This window comes from Gadus chalcogrammus, chromosome 18 (genome assembly GCF_026213295.1).
Source record: "Gadus chalcogrammus isolate NIFS_2021 chromosome 18, NIFS_Gcha_1.0, whole genome shotgun sequence".
Classification (NCBI taxonomy): Eukaryota; Metazoa; Chordata; class Actinopteri; order Gadiformes; family Gadidae; genus Gadus; species Gadus chalcogrammus.
In genome coordinates this window covers 3,426,567-3,446,701 of record NC_079429.1, presented here as the reverse complement: position 1 = coordinate 3,446,701, position 20,135 = coordinate 3,426,567, and the positions used below count along the sequence as shown (strand labels likewise).

Sequence of the window (20,135 nt, the reverse complement as noted above, 5' to 3'; positions counted from 1 at the left end):
GCTCAGCCTTTAAATATAAACGAAACACTACACCTAAAGCCATTCTATTAATAGTGCAAAGAATCATCATCATTTCTGATTATTGGGATTAATAGAAAAAAAAAAGTGACATCCAATTATCAAAAGACCCTTGAAATAAAAAACAGACTTGATTTCAAATTGATTTATTCAGATGTCCTTTGTTTACAAAAGCTCTTCTCCAGTTCTTCCCTAATTCAATTCTAGAGCCAAACATTTCGAGAACTCTCACAGACATACAGACAATAACTCCAAACAATAACAAACCAAAACTAGCTGCGAGTGGGTCGGCCGTTACCAAAAGCAACGCAAAGCCTATCCTCTTAAAGCACCGGACCTTTCCTCCTCTCGTCAAAAAATCTAACAATTATGAAAACAATCGTCAAACAATCGTCAAAGAACTGTTTAACAATCGCCAGACAAACGTCAGACAACCGCCCAACATCGTCAAAACAATCCTAGTTTCATCCCCCCGCCCGCTGCTGTTTACGCGTGCACCAGCCTCTTGTGTCTCTTCAGGCCGTGGAGGCTGGAGAAGGCCTTGGGGCAGGCCGCGCACGGGTACGGCCGCTCGCCCGTGTGCGTGCGCATGTGCAGCGTCAGGAAGCACGACTGCACGAAGCCCTTCAGGCACACCTTGCACCGGAACGGCCGCTCGCCCGTGTGGTAGCGGCCGTGCACCTTGCGCTCCGACGCCGAGCGGAAGCACTTGTCGCAGTCGTCGCACTTGTACGGCTTCTCCCCGGTGTGGATCAGCATGTGGCGCACCAGCGCGTCCTTCCCCGAGAAGCCCTTCCCGCAGTGGGAGCACGGGTGGCCCAGCCCCATGTGGTAGAAGTCCACGTGGCGCAGGAGGCAGCGGCGCGCCGTGAAGCTCTTGCTGCAGTGGGTGCACACGAAGCCCGGCGGCCGCGCCTTCTCGCCGGCGGGGTCCTGGCCCGGCCGGTGCTCGCGCTGCACGTGGCGCGTCAGCGTGACGTTGTGGCGGAACTTCTTGCCGCACTCCCAGCACAGGAAGGGGTAGGCCTTGGTGTGCTTCTTCTGGTGCTCCTGCAGGTCAGAGTAGGAGCGGAAGCGCTTGGGGCAGTGCGGGCACTGGAAGGGCTGGTGGCCCGTGTGCTTCCACTCGTGGCGGATGAGCCGCTTCAGGCTGCCGCAGCCCGCGCCGCAGTGGCCGCAGTCGAAGGGCAGGCGGGGGCTGTGCGCGTCCACGTAGTGCTTGTGCAGCTCCTTGAACACGCGGAAGTTGTCGGCGCACAGGTTGCACTGGAAGGGCGTGTGCGACGCCTTGTGCATGGCCAGGGCCTCGGCGTCGCGCACCAGCTTGGCGCACACGTCGCAGTACAGCGGGTTGTGCGTGTGCTTGTGCGAGTCCAGCGTCGACTTGTAGCGGAAGGCCTTGCCGCACTCGTCGCAGGGGAAGCAGCGCTTGGCGCCGTCGCCGCCGCCGCCGCCGGGCCCCTCGGGGTCCACCAGCTGCCCGCTGTAGCAGATGTTTCTCAGGTGGCAGCGGAACGTCTGCTTGCACTTGAACTCCACGCTGCAGTGGGGGCAGGAGAACACGGACCCCTGGCCGGCGCCCCCAGGGCTGACGGGGGCCTGCTCCTGGTTCTCCCCGTCGGCGGACGCCTCTTTCCCCAGGGCGCCTTCCTCCTCCTCCTCTTGCTTCAACGACGTGCCCGGCCCGTCCTCGGAGGGGCTCCGGTTCGCACACTTGTGCCGGAGCAGCGTCGCGGCTCTCCGGTACTCCTTGCTGCAGGCCGTACAACGGAAGGCGGGTTTCTCGGTGGGCCCGTTCGCGCGTCGTTGTTGCTGCGGCGGCAGGTAGTCGGTTTTGTCGACCGCGTCGCTCTCCGTCGGCGCTGGGCCGCCCCTCCGCCGCTCCTCCAGGTACATCTTCATCTTGAGGCCGCGGTTGCGTCTCACCGGCCGCGTCGGCGAGCCCCCCTCGGCGTTGAGCCTCTGCAGCAGCACGAAGCACTCCAGCGTGGACGATTTGAGACACTCGCCGAGCGGGACGTCGGCGCCGGCCTCAGTTTCCGCTTCCACTTCCTGACGCTGCCCCTCCTCCGTCTCCGTCTCCGTCTCCATCTCCACCGTGACCTCTGCCGGGACCGCCACCGCGTCAAGGCCGGCCGCCACCTCGTCCGCCGGCCCCGTCGCCGTCTCCTCCGCGCCCAGAGCGAACCACTGCTCCCCCGCCGCCGGCGCCACCTCGCTCCCGCTCTCCCCGATGTAGATGTCCGTCCCCTCCGTCCCCTCCGTCTCCACCACCTCCACCCCCAGGCCGGCGTCCACCGTGTAGACCAGGGCCCCCTCGGCCATCGGCTCCGTCGGCTCAGCGGCGACTGCCGGCCGCCCCACGGGGGGGAGGAAGAGCGCGGGCAGAATGCACGTGTCGCTGGAGGAGTCTGGATCGCAGTGGGAACATGTTACCGGTTTGTGTGTATACATCGTATACGTCTCACACACACAGTGTACACACACACACACACACACACACACACACACACACACACACACACACACACACACACACACACACACACACACACACACACACACACACACACACACACACACACACACACACACCCCCCCCCATCACTAGGTCAGCCCTTCTACTCTTCAGTCATCAACGACTTTGTGAACACTCACCGCCGTCCTCCAGCACATTGACATCTTTTTGGCTTTCCAGCAAGGGTTTGAGCTCCTGCAGATGAAACACAGACTCCATGCTGTCCTGAAGAACCGATGAGGAATCAGCGAGCAGGGACGCAACCTTAGCAGGGGAAAAAGGTGTAGGCGTTGAAAGGTGTGTAGAACAATCTCCTGAATAGGGTCCAGGGACTATTATGAAGTGCAAACAGCTGTACATTGTGTGTGACGGTGTACAGTGAATTTAATATGAAGCTAATTTCCTAGATCCTTATATAACTGACTGCCTTGACTCAAATCTAAATGTTTAGTTATCAGTACATGTCGTTGTGCTTGTGTTGACATTGTTGTCAGCCTACCTGTTGTACCGTTTGGACGGGAAGCAGTTCCTCCAGTCTGGAGAGGAACTGCCACATCAGTGTTTGTATCGCTTTGTCATACATCGGGCCAAATTCCTCTGGGAAAACATCCTGAGGAAAAATCCATTAATAAAAATGCGTAGAAATGTCAAGAGATGAGATACCATTATTGGTTATGTGACTTCACAGACATACATTTGTGACCAACCAGAGAAAACCCCAAAAGGTTAATGTCATTATTATTAAAAATAACAATATGAATCGCATTCATTTACAGGTTACTATTTACAACATTTTAAGAAGAAATGGTGATAATGCTAATCTGAAATAAACATGCTTGTCAACACTGACCTTGAAAAACCTATCTCGCTCAGCAGGATCTCTGAGGAGACTTTGCACAAGACCCAGGAAATGGGAATCTGATATTTCCACACCGGCATTATGAACCTATGATAACACAGGATTAAGAAGGTGTCACTGAAGTGTCGCCGGGTACTTCTGGTACTTCAGCTCCTCATTACAACAACAACAACAAAACAAAAAAAGTTATAAAAACGTTCAATTCATGAAGGAACATATACGTCAATAAAGGCTCACCTCTACATCCCACATGGACAGAAGATGCTGCATCCGGTCTAGATGGGGCTGAATGATCTTAGCGTCTGAAGTTTCCTCCGAGCGACAAAGCTCCAGAATCAGCTGCGATAAGAGGAGCAGAATTTACAATCACTCAAACGCTTGCAGATCAGGGTTAGGGTTAGGGTTAGGGTTAGGGTTAGGGGGAGCTGAGCTCCCATAGAGAGAGGTCTGGCCGAAAACGGAGGTGTCTTGCTTCGACCTGAAGGGGCTTATTTCCGACTTACTTTCAACAACTCAGCGCAAGGTTAACTTTAAGAGACCCCCACAGAGATGGAATCATAACTCGAACCCTGCCTGAGACTAAAATATGTTCCTCACCCGTGCTCGTAGGCCGAAGATCAGTTCGGCCCTCTGTCTCGCCTTCAGGAGATGGGGCACCATATCAGTGACCATGTAAACAAACTCCTCCAGCATCCCATAATCCAGCACCGCCTTCTGCTTCACTGTCTGCCAGACGGCCGCCGAGATCAGTCGGATCGGCGGAACCAGCAGACGTAGACAGGAGAGGGAGAGAGGCGCACCTGGAAACACAAGATGGACATGGCACATAGACCAATCGCATACGGTTAACATTTGGGGATGACCATGGTTAACTTGTGAACATGGATGGACTTTACATGTGAACTTGTTTGGACTTTACATGTGAACTTGTAGGGACTATACATGCGAACATGGATGAACTTTACATGTGAACATGTAGGAAACACGTAACATGTAGGAAATCCTAAACACGTTAGTCTCATGTTTTCAGATTGTAATAACCCGACACAGAGAACACTTCACCTCATAACACGCTGGAGGTATTCAAAGGAACGTGTGTATTCAAACACAAGCGCGTTAAATCCTGCGGAAACTACCCGTTATGAGCTATAAAGACGCATGCATTGCACCTCAAACACCGTCTAGTACATTAAAATGATTATCAAGTAAGATGCAAGTCAGAGCCCAGTTAATGAAGTTTGTCCGTTGCCCGCAATCGCATTACAACACACTCATCTGTTCAGTTCACGATGTGTATTCCCTTACTCACCATTGACTTCAGAACTATATTCTTCCATTGTATGCGGCCCCAGATATCACATTGCAATAAGCTTATATAATCGTTCAAAGGTAAATAATTCCGGAGAGGTTGTGATAGTTATATTGATGTTGTCACAGGAAGAGCTGTCCCGGGCGGCTGGTCCGTCAGCTATTGTTGACCCGGGAAACAAGGTGACGTTAGATTAGTTCCAACCCATGGTTCCAACGGTTCCAACCGTAGAGTTTCGGTATTCTTTGTATTCAATCACGTGACTTTTTCGGGTAGTTTTACTTCCGGTGAATTATTTGGTGGTCTACCAAACCAAAATGGCCGCCGTAGTGCAAGGACCTGCTCTAGATTTAAGTATACCAACACTTTAGACACGATTTCACTTTCGCGATACCTCCAAAAAGTTAGTTTGTGTGATGGCATCGAGTCGACCCTTATGCGTTGAAGAAGAAAGATTTCGGTACGGATTTGGAATTGTATCCAGCAGTAGAGTTTCCCGACATCCTTCTACACCACGAAACAGATGAAAGCATGGAAGAGTATGGAAGCCTACAACTTCTTTGTGTGGTTGGGTGAAAGACCTTGGCGTGAAAAGGCTGCCCGACAAGTCCTGCATTGTTTATGCCCGTGTAAGTATGATATTTGCAATGCGATCGGTACTATGTTTGTAGTGTAAACAAACCGCGATCGCTCTATTCTAACTTTCCCCTGCTCTTCTGTTTTAGTTCAACCATTCTCAGAGATCTACGGAGACTCTACTGAAGACATGGCTATTAGTGAAAGAAGATGGAGAGGTGATTACAGCGCACTACAACTTCATGGCTGGTTAAGAAAAACATAACATTTCTCTCACAACGTGACGAGACGAGTTTGTATTGTTGCTGTTGAATTACTTTCCATGCCCATCGATCGCAAACTCTAAATGCCACAGAATACAGTAAATATGTTTATTTTCGCTTTTATTAGCTACGATCTTGAGGGTTTTTCTATTATTTTTGTGCACAGGCTTGCAGAATCCTGCTCTCACGTTGGAGCTGTACTATATGCCTTGGAGACAGGTGTGAGAATGAGAGTCAGTCACTTGCACAATGGAGAAAAGTAAATGGCTCATGCCATCCCATATCAACAAGGTAAATTATATATTTTGTAAAATTCTATCGAAGATCTTGAGAATAAATACTAGTTGCCAAATAGAAATAATGCTAAGGATTTTGTGTTTTTTTACAAAATAAGGTTATTTTGAGTTTAGCTTTTTCTATATTTTTGTTTGATAGATCCCAGTGACTGCTGTATCAGATATCGACTTTGCACCTGCAAGAGCTAAGAAGAAGAGACTTGATGATGCTATTTCTGGCTCAAGCCCTGAACAAAGCAAATCTCCCTCCCCAAAAAGTGCCTGCTCTGCTGTACGCCCTGGCTCAGGTGTTTACACAAAGTTCTTAGATGAGCTGAACCAAAACTTGGAAGTGCAGCCTTGATGGTGCAAGAGAAATTTCACAAGAGATTTATCCCCAAGTCAGCAACCACCAGTCTCCCAAAGCCCATCCTGGACTACTAAACACCAGACAGTGTCAGCCAGAGACCTGCATGGTTTGTGTGAGCAGTTCAAGATGCCAGATCTGACCCCTGCTCATATAGCAGCCGTAGAGCGAGAGACGGCTGCTATAAACAAACCATTAAACAAACCATTCGGACGAATGCAGACAAGCCAGCAAAAAGCCTTATCAAGGCAATCTGTTACCCGGAATCAAACAGATTCTCTACTGCAGCTACAAGGTAATTGTTTTTATTTTCTCAAACCCCTTTTTGCAATAATGCAAAATTTACTGTTTTTTTTTTTAGATAAGAATAAATGAAAATATAAACATACACATTATGTTTTAGAATATTCATATGAACAGGTATAGCAACTTTTGAACAGTTAAGTTGACACTTATAGTCACAATATGTATATTTCTCAAATGTATGCCATCCTGAATACATCTTACACTGGGTTGAATGATGTATTTTTTTGCTGTTTTCATATCAGGTATGGATGTAAGCATGAGGCACAGGCACGGAAGGACTACGAAAAAATTATGAGAGAGTTACATGACGGCTACTCTATAGCAGATTCTGGCCTTTGTCTCAATGCAAAGTTGCCCTTCATGGGAGCGTCACCATATGGGATTGTTGTATGCAGTTGTCACGGAACTGGAGTGTGTGAAATCAAGGTAAATAAAGCTTTAATCAGGTCTTTCGAAGTATGTGATGTACAGATATGTGAGATACATGTCATGTGACTACAATTGTCCTGGGCCCCTTTTCCCGAAAGCATCTTTAGCCTAAGTGGATCGCAGAGTGGGTCGTAAGAGCATCGTACAGTTTTCACACCGTTTCCCGAAAGCATCTTTGGTAACGAACATCTTAAAAACGCTCACGAGTAGCTAACGAGTGCTCCAGGGTACTCGTAGGACGCTAAGAGCCTCGTTAGCCTACTATAGCCTCAGTGGCGTAGCCAGCGGACATTCCTAGTATTGGATGCGTTTTATTATAACACATTGGTAATGGTGTATCACGTGCGTCTGAGCCTAATGTGGGCCATTATGTTAGTTTGAGAGAGACAGTCCAGGAAATGTTTGAGCAGGCAGGGCACTTAAAATGTGTGAGAGAAAGTGGGGGGGATTTGTGCAGACTGACATAGGCTACTCATAAAACGTAGCATAAAATAATGTAAAAAAAAATATATATAAAAAAAAATATTATATTTTTTTATAAAAAACAAGCAAAGGAGCAGGCAAAAGGCTGGGATATGGTGGGGATTGGTCACGTTGACGGGAATGTTTAGTGACATGTGGGAGGGCGGAGGGGGTTAAAAAAAAGTCTCAATCACTCTTCGACGTGCATGAAAACCAGCCGCGTAGTTATGAGGGAGGCCGTCCTCACACCGATCTTCCTCGTCGTCATCGTCCTCAATGTCCTCCGGTTCAACCAAAGCTACCCCAGCCTTAGCTGCAATGTTGTGCAACATAGCTGTCACACATATCACAGCGCATGACTTGGCCGGCGAAAACTGGAGCCCTCCGCTGGACTTGTGAAGGCATCTAAAGCGCAACTTCCACCTCCCGATCGTGCGCTCAGGATTAGGACTGCTATATATGTCGGCCTAGGCTTAATCAATTGTGTTTTAATATCTTTAGCATTCATATTATTGCAATCTATTCTTTTCGTAGGCTACTCTGCGGTTGGCCTTGATGGGGAGATATTTTAACCCTTTTTAACCCCATTTTCCTCCGACATTCCTGCGTCTCCCCCTGCGTCATAGCCCGTTTCAGCACCATGTCAGTGGACAGGTACAATCCTAAGATCGTCTTGAGTGCAGCGAATGCACGTTCACGTTAAGAGGAGTTTCGGGAAACGCTCCAAAGAAATTATCGATGGTTCGAAAGATCCCTCTTTCGAACCATCTTACGAGCGAAGATCCATCGATATCGGGAAACGGGGCCCAGGTCCAGGATTCAAGATGGTTCTTGAACCATCTTGAATCTTGAATGTGACTACAATCCCTCCCTCTCACAAGGAAATCCATGCACAAGAAGTCCCTCTCAATGTTATAAACTAGCATTAAACATGGAACAATTAGCAATTCAGATGATATAGTTTGTTCACACTTCATCTGACTTTTTTCAGTGCCCACATTGTCATCAGGACAAGGAGAACATCAGAGCTTGTGCCGGAGAAACGGGTTTCTGCCTGACGAAGGACGGTGACAAGATAAAGCTGGACAGATCACATGCCTACTACTATCAAATTCAAGCACAGCTCTTTATTTTGCAAGTAGACTGCTGTGATTTTATTGTATGGAACAAGAATGACATTTTTATAGAGAATTTTGCCTGACGTGGAGTTTTGGGATAGCGTCATCCCTAAGGCTGAACGTTTTTTTTCGGTAATGTATCCTCCCTGAAGTTTTGGCAAAGAAATTCACCAAGCAAGTTTCTGCATCTCTGCTCTCTAGCAGATCTCCTTAGAAGTGAAAAAAACACAGGATACATTTTAATAGTTCAGTGTTTTATTTACATTTGTTTGCTTGAAGTATAGCCTTTCCATTATTTTGCTAGAATGGTCCATCATATAATATTTCTCCCTTCTTATTGATGCCACGAATTTGAGACTTATAATGCCACATACAGTAATAGTGTAATATAATGTACATAGTATTTTTGTATCAAAAATAATTATATTGTAAATTAAGACCGTATTTTCATTTCATATTTATGAAGCCAACAATTTAATAGTTGTATTAGTGTATAGATTACTCTTAGTCATAGAAGCTTATGTTACAGGTTGTATATTTATCGGTCAAAAGCTAAATAAATAAGTCATAAACCATGGCATTCTTGAGCTTTAAATTGTCCTAAAATAACAGTTTGTGATCGGGCAGTAATATTTTCTCGATCTACCAAACTTTCAAGAAGTGATCACTGCAAACTCGTGCATGTTTTGACTCTAATCCCTTCGACTTCAGCGAGATGTTCGAGAGCCACTTTTCGTCGTCTTTTTCTAAAATCCCTTGTTTCTGTACCGTGTTTTTTAACTTCACAGGGAACTCTGAAGTTACTTCTATCCGATTCACGGTTTGAACGGTTCGAAGAGCCTAAAACAACGTGTTCTTCATAAAAAAATCGTGTGTGTGTGTGTGTGTGAGCTGCAGGCTGCTTGGCACATGCACTTTGACCATCTTTCCGACTTACTTGTGCGACAGGCCTGCTATTACATAGTAGTAAGATAAGATGCGCCTAAATGTTTTTCATTAATCTGTGTTAGCATTCCTGTTTGTACTACTGTAGAGCATCTCATATGTAGTACCCTAATGTAAATAACACAGTCCAAAACAAATGTCTGCATGAAATATTTATTTCAAATAAAACACTGCCAGATTACCTACAATTTATCTAATTTATATTTTTAAAAGATATAGGCAACATAACTCAATACTGACTTAAAAATAACTTAGGTGAGAAGAGTTTCGCATTTCTATTGAGTCATTTAGAAGATGTTTGTTGAGTGTGTGGATGATGGCAGATTTTTAATGCATGCATTCATATCCTGTGTAAACATGGCCGTTGATCATGTTTTGCAAAATAAATGTAATCTCATCTTTAAGTACAAGAAGAACTAGAAGTCCTCGGTTACCTGGGTGAGTGCACTAGCTTTACGTGTCTGGCCATACTGTAGGCCTTCTGAAACGCTTTGCCACAGACTAAACAAACATGGTTCTTCTCTCCCGTGTGGATTTCCATGTGTTGTTTGAGGATCGAGGCTCGTATGAAACCCTTCCCACAGGTGTTGCACTCAAACGGGCGTTCCGCGGTGTGATGGAGCAGTGAGTGATTCTTCAGCCCGGAGGTCGACCGGAAGCGCTGGTCGCAGCCCGGAATGTGGCACTTTAAAGGCTTCTCCCCCGTGTGGATCATTTGATGTCCCGCCATCCAGGACTGGGAGAACATCTTTCCGCAGTAGGTGCAAGGGTGGCGCACCTTCTTGTGATTCTGGTGTTTGCGCTGCTCGTGCTTCTGCAGGGCTCCCTTCTCTTTGAAGGTCTTGCTGCACTGGGTGCATGTAAAGCGCCGAATTTCCCTGGACTCGCTGTGGCGGAATTTGACGTGACGACACAGGTTGGAGCTGCTGGAAAAGGTCTTGCCGCAGTCGGTGCACAGGTAAGGCTTCTCGTGCGTGTGTACCCGTAGATGACTCGCCAGGTCTGTGTCCTGTTTGAACTTCATGGCGCAATGCGAGCACTGGAATGGGAGTTGGCCTGTGTGTTTCCACTCGTGTCGAATATAGAAACCCAGCTTGGAAAAAACTTTCGAACAGTGGTGGCATTTGTAGGGTTTGCTCAGCTTGTGAGTGCTCTCATAGTGCCTGGACAACTGCTTAAAATTCCCAAAGTCTTTCTCACAAAGGGTGCACTGAAAAGGCGTGTGAGACACCTTGTGTCGTGCCAGGGTTTCGGCGTCTCGTAAGACTCTCCTACACACCTCACAGTAGAGCTGGTTGTGAGTGCGCTTGTGCCCGTCTAATGCCAGCTTGTACCTGTAAGACTTTTCACATTGATCACACTTAAACAGACCATGGCCAACTCGGTCCTCGCCTGGCTCTATCTGCAGCTGTTCGACGCAAACTCTCTTAAAGTGCATCCTCAAAGAACCCATGCTCTTGAACAATGCGTCACATCGCGGACAGGTTAAGACACCATCAGGGAAATGGGTTTTCATGTGTTCCTTGATATCCAGCTGCACATGTTTCTTGCAGAGGAAACATAGCCTTCTTTGGGTTGAGGAATTCGTCTTATTTGCAGCAGGAATTTTCCCTAGTGGCGCATCCTGCTCTTTCAATGCCACCGAGCCCTCATCGTGATCATAAAGGGCAACAGAGGAACGATCAGTTGAGGAACTGGACAAAAAGTTTTCTTGGCTGGGAGCTACGTGAGAAGGGGCCTGGAGCAAGCTGACTGATTCGCCGTGATGTTTTTCAATATTTGATCCATCCTTTGCTTCCATTTCATGCGGAAGACTGGACTGATTGTCAGATAGTGACTTCTGTGGACAGAGCCTGCTGCTGTGCAACACCGTTCCACAGTACTTGCATGGACCGGGGGTCTGCCTCATCTGGCGTTTCTTCTGATGAGGCTTCTGACGTGCACCCTCTTTACTCCTCCGAGAGCCTAAGGACCGCTGCACTTTCGAGGACTCATTGTGAACCATCCTGCTGTGCCGCGTCAGGTTTGAGTTGCAGGCGTAGCGCTTACCGCAGTCCTTGCAAAGGAAGGGTTTCTCGTGCGTGTGCACCCGTAGATGGATAGCAAGCTCTGCATCTTGTTTGAAGGTCATGGAGCACTGGGAACACTGGAAAGGGAGTTGGCCTGTGTGTTGCCACTCGTGTCCAATAAAAATATTGAATTTGGAGAAAACTTTCGGACAGTGGTGGCATTCGTAGGGTTTGCTCAACTGGTGTACGTTCTTGCAGTGACTGGCCAAATGCTTAAAGATACCGAAGTTTTTCTCACAAAGGGTGCACTGAAAAGGCGTGTGAGACACCTTGTGTCGTGCCAAGGTTTCGGCGTCTCGCACGACTCTCTCGCACATCTCACAGTAGAGCTGGTTATGGACAAGTTTGTGCTTGTTTAACTGTATTCTGTACTTAAAAGATTTTTCACATCCATCGCACTGATAGAGCCGGACGAGGTCGCCCTGGCTCTCTATCTGCAGCTGATCGAAGCAAACCCTTTTAAAATGTAGCTTTAAGGAATGCATGGTTTTGCAAACCATGTCGCATCGTGGACAGGTTAAGACCCCGTCAGGAAAATGTGCTGTCATGTGTTCCTTCATGTCCGTCTGTACATGCTTGTTGCAAATTAAACAAAGGCCTTTAGTCGTCGAGGATGAATTTGGCACAGAAAGACCGATTTTTTCTGTGTCGTGCTTTTTGCGGGTGACTAAAGGTTTCTTGCCTTTCTTGGGGGATGCCAGCTTGACGAAGGAACGGTCTGTGTTTGAACAATCAGACAAAGAATCCTCCCCACTGTCACTTCCAACAGGCACCACGTAGGAGACGTCGGAGGAGACATCGAGGGAGCGCACTGAATCAACGTCCTCATCAGCCACGACTATATAAGTAACAGAAGGGAACGGGTCGATGGAGATCCGTTTACTGGGATCCGGGATTAATCTTTGTGTTCTGGGCAGGACTTGTTCGGACGTCATTTTCAACCCTCTGTTTGAGCTCACAGCTCTGCGTTGCACAGCTGGAACGTCCTCAAGCCTTTTCAACAGTACGAGGCAATCTTTTCCTAAAGCATCCATAAATTCCTGACTGCTCATCCCTTCTACTGCCTCCTTTTCCACGGCCGCCTCCATGTCCTCCGACATTGCAACTGCAGTGCTTGCATGTGGTCCTTTTATCTGTGAACCGCATCTGTGGACATCCGGCAGAGAACGGGCCTGATGCCCCTTCTCTGCTTTGATCCGATCCCCGACACAGAGGTGCAGAGCTGAGGTTTCACGTGCACCATCAAGGGGACAACCTGAAAATAGAGTGAATTACAATGTTGTAAGTCATGAGGGTGAAGTAATGGGAATTGGAAGAAAAGCCTAGTCCAATAAAATAATGAGCTTTCAGATTGCCCTCATAACAATGGCTTACCATTCTTATCCAGAAGTCCTTTCCGACAACCAAGAAGAGTTTGGAGCTCGCCGCGGTGAGAGACTGACTTCAAACACTCTTCGAGAGCAGAGGGAATGTCGGCGAGCATGAGGGCAACCTGGAAGAATTGACACGGTCAATATGAAACCAATAATGATAATCAAGTTCAACTGTCAATCAACATGTTGCATTGGCCGACCTGTTGGATGGTCTGCAGAGGGAAAAGCTTTTCCAGTCTGGACAGAAATTGCCATGTTACGTTGACCAGGGCCTGATCATCATAGCTGCAGCCAAACTCTCCAGGGATACCATTCTGATGGAGAGGAAATGCAAACTTTGTGATCATTTGCGCCATTAGAGATCGTATTAAATTACATATTCTGTGTAGGATAAGATTTTCCTACATTTTCTAAGATTTTTCTGTTGTTTATAGAAATAAGTAACAAAGTTTAATCTACAAATTAACCTCCAAATTTCAAAGGATGTAGTAAAAAGATCAAGAGATGTTATGTGATTAATGCTTACACAACCTTCACGTTGAGTATTTATTGTTGAATTTGCACAACTTAGTTCAGTAAATGTCCTACAGTAAACGGACCCAGAAACCCAGAGTGGGCATATCTTCTCAGAATCAGAATCTCTTTATTGTTATTGCAGAAAGTGCAACGAAATAGGGGTAGGGGCTCTCAAAATAAGTGCTTTAAAAAATAAAAAATATTATGAGTCTCAGGATGCAATGAGCTCACCTGAGGCAGTGTCTATTGTAGACATCCTCAAGCGAGAAAAGAGGACATCCAATTACTTTTTTGGCAGTTTTTATGACCCTATGGAGCGCTTTCCTTTCAGCTGTAGTGCAATTGGCAAACCACAGCGCGATGCCTTAGCTTAGGACAGTCTCAATGGTGTAGCGATAAAAAGGTAAACGGCATTTTATTCCTGAAGATTGTTCTTCCTGAGGATCCTTAGGAAATACAGTCTCTGTTGGGCCTTTTTCAGAAGCGCCTTGGTGTTTATTGTCCAGGTCAGGCCCTGTCCTTGAGGAACCAGACATCATTCCTTTCATCTATGTGTTTATTTCCCCTCACCCCTACATCCATGTATTTTATTTCTCACCCGTGCACGTAGTCCCAGAATAAGCTGGGTCTTTTGTTCAGTGGAGAGTAGCTCAGGAACAAGGTCCGTGACCATTGAAACAAACTCCTCAAGCATCCCATAATCTGACACAACGTGATGCTGGACTGTGTGCCAGATGGCCCCGGACACCAGCCGGACAGGGGCGAGCAAGAGACGCAGAGAGGCGAAGGGGAGAGGGGGACCTGGAGGTAAAAACAGGAAGCGGAGTTGCAATTAACCAATATGGATACAATTATCTTATTCTGCCAAGTTCGGGAACCTCTTTGAACATCTTCATTTTAGCATTACAGTACACACATGCCGCTAGAGGAGCTTCGAAAATACAGGAAACAGATTTTGTTTGATTGCTGAATACATCCATTCTGTTTGTCAACATTGGCTGCACACGCTCACATGAGTTTGAATAGAGAATGTCGGAAGAGACGTTCTTCCTACCTAGTTGTTCGTCCAGGGTTTCCTGCCGCTGCGGTGTCATCGGCCGGGACATGAACTGGTTCAGCCTAGTTTGCCCAATGGCCTGGCCTCTACCCCTGGAGTCCCCCGAAGTCGTTTGGGAATGTGATGATCCGGGGTGTGCCTCAGACAGTGCCTCTTCCTCTCTCTTCACCTCGAAAAGCCGGACCCAAGGGTGCCTTGTCCTGAGGTGCCGGTGCAAATTGGCAGTGGACCCTCCTCTGAATGAAATATTTGCCTTACAAATATTACAGCTGCCTATTGGACCTTCAGTTGTTTGACTAAAATGAGTCCACACAGCGCTCCTTTTTCTTCCTGTCATTTTTTGTTGGTTTTGCTCATCGCTATCTGCCATCTTTCCCCGTCTTATTGGAGGCGAAGGTCAAGAATAAGATGCGCGCTGCTCCCACTCGAGAGCAAGTTACAGGTCGGTTTCAAGCAAGGATGCTGTGGGCTCCATTCAGTCCGAAAGGCTCAAACGTCCCTGTGCCAAGGTTCCGGCTGATTGCCAATGTACCAACCCTAACCCTAACCTGTTTACAACCAAAATATTTGTTATAATTTCATTAGTAGGTACATTTCAATTACTCAGTCGCTCTCTCCATACTATATCTTATAGTATTTAATACGCTGCTGTAACAACGTAGTGTATTAGAGAACACTCAGATCGGCGGAACCAGCAGACGCAGACAGGAGAGGGAGAGAGACGGACCTGGAAACACAAGATGGACACGGCATAGAGCAATCAGATGAACATTTGGTGATGAACATGGAGGAACCTTTAACCATGGATGAACTTTACATGTGAACTTGTAGGACCTTTACATGTCAACATGAATGGACTTTACATGTGAACTATTAGGGACTTTAAATCTGAACATGTAAAAAATGTACTAGGGAAAATGCGGGTACTTTACATGGGTAAATGTAGGAACTTTATGCACGAACAAAACATGTGCACATAGAGGAACTTTACATGTTAACAGAAGCAACTTTACACATTACTCTTGTTTTCAGACTGTAATAACCCGCCACAGATAACTTCACTTCACGTAATAACACACTGGAGGTATGCAATGTTAATGTATAAGAACCATAGATAGTATATCAAATGGATGTAGCATCCGGGCAGATCTCAGTTATTCCAACTGCATCCAATTCTCTTGGCTTATGACCGTCGCCATCTTGTCATAGTTTGACTCCGCCTCATTTCCTCTAACCAAAACAGGGCATTGATGTGACGTCGGGGGGGAGGAAGATACGCCCATCTAAGTGTCGTACACCGAATTAGCTCGTAGCTCATTCGTTTTTAAACGATCGGTTGGTAGTGTTGACCGCAGAGCAAGGCATCATGGCACCGGAATGAACGCAGTCGAGGTCGAGATGACGGAGATAGCATGATAATCCTGAAAACTAGCCTCTGAGGCGAGGTGAGGGTCAGCGGCTAGCTGTTACTCAAGAGGCCGCGCCCCTAATTATTCATACATTTAAACCTCCAATAAAATAAAACCTAGCCTGCTAAAAAAAAAAAAATCACCCCCCTCAGTGTTGTCATGGAGATATGAACTAAACATACTGACTACAATGGTTTTTTGGACCAGGCTGTAAATAGGTTTAATAAGACTGTGGAAACGGCCTGTTTAACAAGTGAGTCAACGAAGAATTGCTCACTTTTTGTACCACCTCGTAGTGGCCACTCGGTGCTCCTGCAATGTTTGAGGCTTCCGCATTGGATGCTGGTAAAACTCGCTGTGGTTGGGGCTGGATAAGAACGCGTGTATTCAAACACAAACGTGTTAAATCCTGCGGATACTACCCGTTATGAGCTATAAAGACACATGCATTGCACAGTAAACACCGTTAAGAACATTGAAGTGAGAATCAAGTAAGATTAAAGTCAGAGCCCAGTTAATGAAGTTTGTCTGTTGCCCGCAATCGCATTACAACACACTCATCTGTTCAGTTCACATGTGTATTTCCTTACTTACCATTTACTTCAGAACTATATTCTTCCATTATATGTGTCCCCAGATATTACATTGCAATAAGATAATATAATCGTTCAAAGGCAGATAATCCCGGAGAAGTTTTGATGGTTATATCGATGTTATCACAGGAAAAGCTGTCCCAGGCGGCTGGTCCGTCTGCTATTGTGGACCCGGGAAACAAGGTGACGTTAGATTAGTTCCCACCAAGAGTTTCGGTATTGGTGACTAATGTCTATTGAAATGCATTTTCTTTAATAAGGTCATCTCAATGTTTAAATACATTTTTTAGAGGTGCATTATTAAAACTAAATTTGCCTTCTAATATGCATTTTCCTTGATCTGTGTTAGCATTCCTGATCGTACTACTGAAGAGCATCCATCTGTAGTACCCTAATGTATAAAACAGTCCAAAACAAATGTCTGCATGAAATATTTATTACAAATAAAACATGGCCAGATTACATACAATTTATGACATGTTTAAAATATGTAGGCTACATAACTCCACGCTGACTTAAAAATACCTGAGGTGACACTAATTTTTAATTTCTATTGAATAATTTAGAAGGTGCTTGTTGAGTGGGTGTGGATGGTGGCTGGTTTAAGCAGCCTGTTTTAATTGATAAATATCGACAGTGTTACCACTTATGTTTTTATTCATGACGACCAATAAAAAACAACAGTGTTACCCCTTATGTTTTTTTTTCATGACAACCAATAAAAAACAACAGTGTTACCCCTTATGTTTTTATTCATGACGACCAATAAAAAACAACAGTGTTACCCCTTATGTTTTTTTTTCATGACAACCAATAAAAAACAACAGTGTTACCACTTATGTTTTTTTTCATGACGACCAATAAAAAACAACAGTGTTACCCCTTATGTTTTTTTTTCATGACAACCAATAAAAAACAACAGTGTTACCCCTTATGTTTTTATTCATGACGACCAATAAAAAAAACAACAGTGTTACCCCTCTTGTTTCATTTGATAAAAACGACAATGTTGCCACCTATGTTTTAATTGATAAATATCGACAGTGTTACCCCTTATGTTTTTTTTCATGACGACCAATAAAAAACAACAGTGTTACCCCTTATGTTTTTTTTCATGGCAACCGATAAAAAACAACAGTGTTACCCTTATGTTTTTTTTCATGACGACCAATAAAAAACAACAGTGTTACCCCTTATGTTTTATTTGAAAAAAACGACAGTGTTACCCCTTATGTTTTTTTTCATGACGACCAATAAAAAACAACAGTGTTACCCCTTATGTTTTTTTCATGACGACCAATAAAAAACAACAGTGTTACCCCTCTTGTTTCATTTGATAAAAACGACAATGTTGCCACCTATGTTTTAATTGATAAATATCGACAGTGCTACCCCTTATGTTTTTTTTCATGACGACCAATAAAAAACGACAGTGTTACCCCTTATGTTTTTTTTCATGAAGACAAATAAAAAACAACAGTGCTACCCCTTATGTTTTTTTCATGACGACCAATAAAAAACAACAGTGTTTGTACCTGCTTTACCTGCTGTTCTTTAAATGACAACTCACAAGACCACACCTCAACTGATTTAGTTTTTAAAAGTTTACTGAAGGGCATGTGGGATGTGCAGGGGGCGGTTCTGCCAGGGGACTTGACCAGCTTCAGATGAAAAATAAGTTGTGAAGTTGGTCCTCACAGTAATGGCCTCGTTGCTGGCGTTGTTGCTGCCAACCCTGCCAATACTTCTCATTCCAGCAGATGGTTCTGCTGGACCAGTCAGTGCCTCTGTAGCACCCCCCCATCGCAGAAAGTTGCGTAGTATACACGTTGCCTTGACAACTGACTCTGCTACCTGTGGTGACACACCAAGCATCCTCCGGTATATCCTCCATTGGGCCGCAAGGATGCCGAAGGTACACTCCACCATTCTCCTGGCGTGAGAGAGGCGGTAATTAAAAACACGCTTTTCCCCGTGAGTGTGCCCAGGGTAGGGGCGAAGGAGATTTCTCCGCAAGGGGAATGCCTCGTCCGCCAGGAAAACATGAGGAATGGGCCCCAAGTTCTCTGCTCCAGGTAGGGGGGCATCCCCAGGGAGGTTGAGGGTCACCTGCCGCAGGGCAGACCCAAAGGCAGAGGCAGCTAATGTTCCTCCATCACTATTTTTGCCATAGGCTCCAATGTCGACCACCCTAAAACGATAGTGGGCATCGACTACCGCCAACAGTACAATGGAGAATGACTTCTTGTAATTAAAATAAAGGGAGCCGCTTAATGGAGGTGCCTCAATGACAACATGCTTCCCATCCATTGCCCCTACGCAATTGGGAAATGCCCACATTCTTGCAAAATCCTCTGCAATCTTCCTCCACTCAGCCTCTGTAGGAAAGGCCAGGAACTCCCCAGACAGGCAGTCCCAAATGGCCTCGCACACACTCCTGACTATTCCAGCCACAGTGCTTATTCCTACCCTAAAGTGGAAAGCAATGGACCGGTAAGAGTTCCCTGTTGCCAAATACCTAGGAAAAAATACACACACAAAAAAGATTGTTGTTAAAATGTGTTACAAAACACACTCACTCAGAGCCAATGATGTACTTTACCCCCTCCTTAACCTGGTGTCTCTCTCTCTAACACACAGACACACACACACACACACACACACACCTACTGTACCCTCTCCTGGTGTCACTATATCTTATTTATTTATGTGTTTATTTGAAAAGGGACAGTGTACATTGATAACCATTTCCAAGAAAATGTAAATGCACGGGAATTAGCTTGGTTAAGGCTAGGTTAAGTTTTCATCCTAACAGACAGCACACACACACTCTCCCTCGCATCGTCTAGGCGGAGCTCCTGAATTAGGTGGCCGAATGCACCCTGCGACTTCCTATTGCGGAGGATGTCGTGCACCCATAAACGGCGCCTTGGCTGTTCCTCCCCCTCCTCCTCCTCAAACGCCAAAGCTAAAGCAATTAATTGCAACTGATTCGCCATTGTGTCTTTTAGCCTATCTACTTCAAAAAGTAACCGACGGAAAATGATAATAACGGATAATGATGTAACGCTAGAATGTATGATTACCGTTGTTAAGGTTACAGAATGCTCGCACTGAAGCCCTCAAAAGGCGCTCAAAAGGCGCTGAAGGAAGCGCTTTTTTCTTAAAAAAGAAGACTAGTGTGAACGCGGCCTTACCCCTTATGTTTTTTTTCATGGCAACCAATGAAAAACTAGTGTTACCCTTATGCTTTTTTCATGACGACCAATAATAAACAACAGTGTTACCCCTTCTGTTTTTTTTCCATTACGACAAAGAAAAAAAACAACAGTGTTACCCCTTATGTTTTTTTTCATTACGACCAATGAAAAACGAAAGTGTTACCCCTTATGTTTTTTTTCATGACGACCAATAAAAAACGACAATGTTACTCCTTATGTTTTTTTTCATTACGACCGATAAAAAACGACAGTGTTACCCCTTATGTTTCTTTTCATGACGACCAAAAAAAACAACAGTGTTACCCCTTATGTTTTTTTTCATGACTTCTAATAAAAAACAAAAGTGTTACCCCTTATGTTTTTTTTTCATGACGACCAAAAAAAACAACAGTGTTACCCCTTATGTTTTTTTTCATGACTTCTAATAAAAAACAAAAGTGTTACCCCTTATG

At 45.6% G+C, this 20,135-nt stretch overlaps 2 protein-coding genes and 1 long non-coding RNA gene across 4 annotated transcripts in view; 1 reads left to right on the top strand and 2 right to left on the bottom strand.

Annotated features, from left to right (window-relative positions):
* Positions 1-4,958, bottom strand: part of LOC130371128 (zinc finger protein 208-like) — a 5,024-nt gene extending 66 nt beyond the window's left edge. Inside the window, exons 1-7 of the mRNA XM_056576784.1 lie at positions 4,705-4,958; positions 3,993-4,195; positions 3,633-3,734; positions 3,387-3,482; positions 3,036-3,146; positions 2,677-2,800; positions 1-2,429 (exon numbers count right to left, since the gene is read on the bottom strand). The exon at positions 1-2,429 is cut by the window's left edge and continues 66 nt beyond it. Of these exons, the coding sequence (XP_056432759.1) occupies positions 505-2,429; positions 2,677-2,800; positions 3,036-3,146; positions 3,387-3,482; positions 3,633-3,734; positions 3,993-4,195; positions 4,705-4,732 (2,589 nt within the window). The 5' untranslated portion in view covers positions 4,733-4,958 and the 3' untranslated portion in view covers positions 1-504. The remainder of the gene's footprint in view (positions 2,430-2,676; positions 2,801-3,035; positions 3,147-3,386; positions 3,483-3,632; positions 3,735-3,992; positions 4,196-4,704) is intronic.
* On the top strand, positions 4,903-9,649 carry LOC130371130 (uncharacterized). The gene is made up of 6 exons (XR_008893131.1): positions 4,903-5,333; positions 5,430-5,498; positions 5,710-5,834; positions 5,979-6,480; positions 6,734-6,917; positions 8,374-9,649. It is a non-coding gene; the product is annotated as an uncharacterized LOC130371130 (long non-coding RNA).
* On the bottom strand, positions 8,318-16,654 carry LOC130371127 (zinc finger protein 420-like). 2 transcript variants are annotated; one of them, XM_056576782.1, is made up of 6 exons: positions 16,464-16,654; positions 14,458-15,187; positions 14,002-14,204; positions 13,088-13,201; positions 12,889-13,006; positions 8,327-12,769 (listed from the first exon to the last, which is right to left on the bottom strand). In XM_056576782.1, exons 2-6 carry the CDS (start codon positions 14,828-14,830, stop codon positions 9,876-9,878), a joined length of 3,702 nt encoding a protein of 1,233 aa, XP_056432757.1. In that variant the 5' UTR covers positions 14,831-15,187; positions 16,464-16,654; the 3' UTR covers positions 8,327-9,875. The 2 variants fall into 2 exon arrangements, with proteins under 2 accessions (XP_056432758.1, XP_056432757.1); XM_056576783.1 differs by lacking the exons at positions 14,458-15,187; positions 16,464-16,654 and having other exon boundaries at positions 8,318-12,769; positions 13,635-14,094.
* Positions 16,655-20,135: the final 3,481 nt, after the last annotated feature.

Excerpts from the sequence above, each read along its gene's own strand:
- LOC130371127 (XM_056576782.1), bottom strand. The coding sequence starts at position 14,830 with ATGGCAGATAGCGATGAGCAAAACCAACAAAAAATGACAGGAAGAAAA. Across the intron at positions 14,205-14,457 it reads AACCCTGGACGAACAACTAG|GTCCCCCTCTCCCCTTCGCC; the intron begins GTAGGAAGAACG and ends TTTTACCTCCAG. Across the intron at positions 13,007-13,087 it reads CTCTGCAGACCATCCAACAG|GTTGCCCTCATGCTCGCCGA; the intron begins GTCGGCCAATGC and ends CAATTCTTCCAG.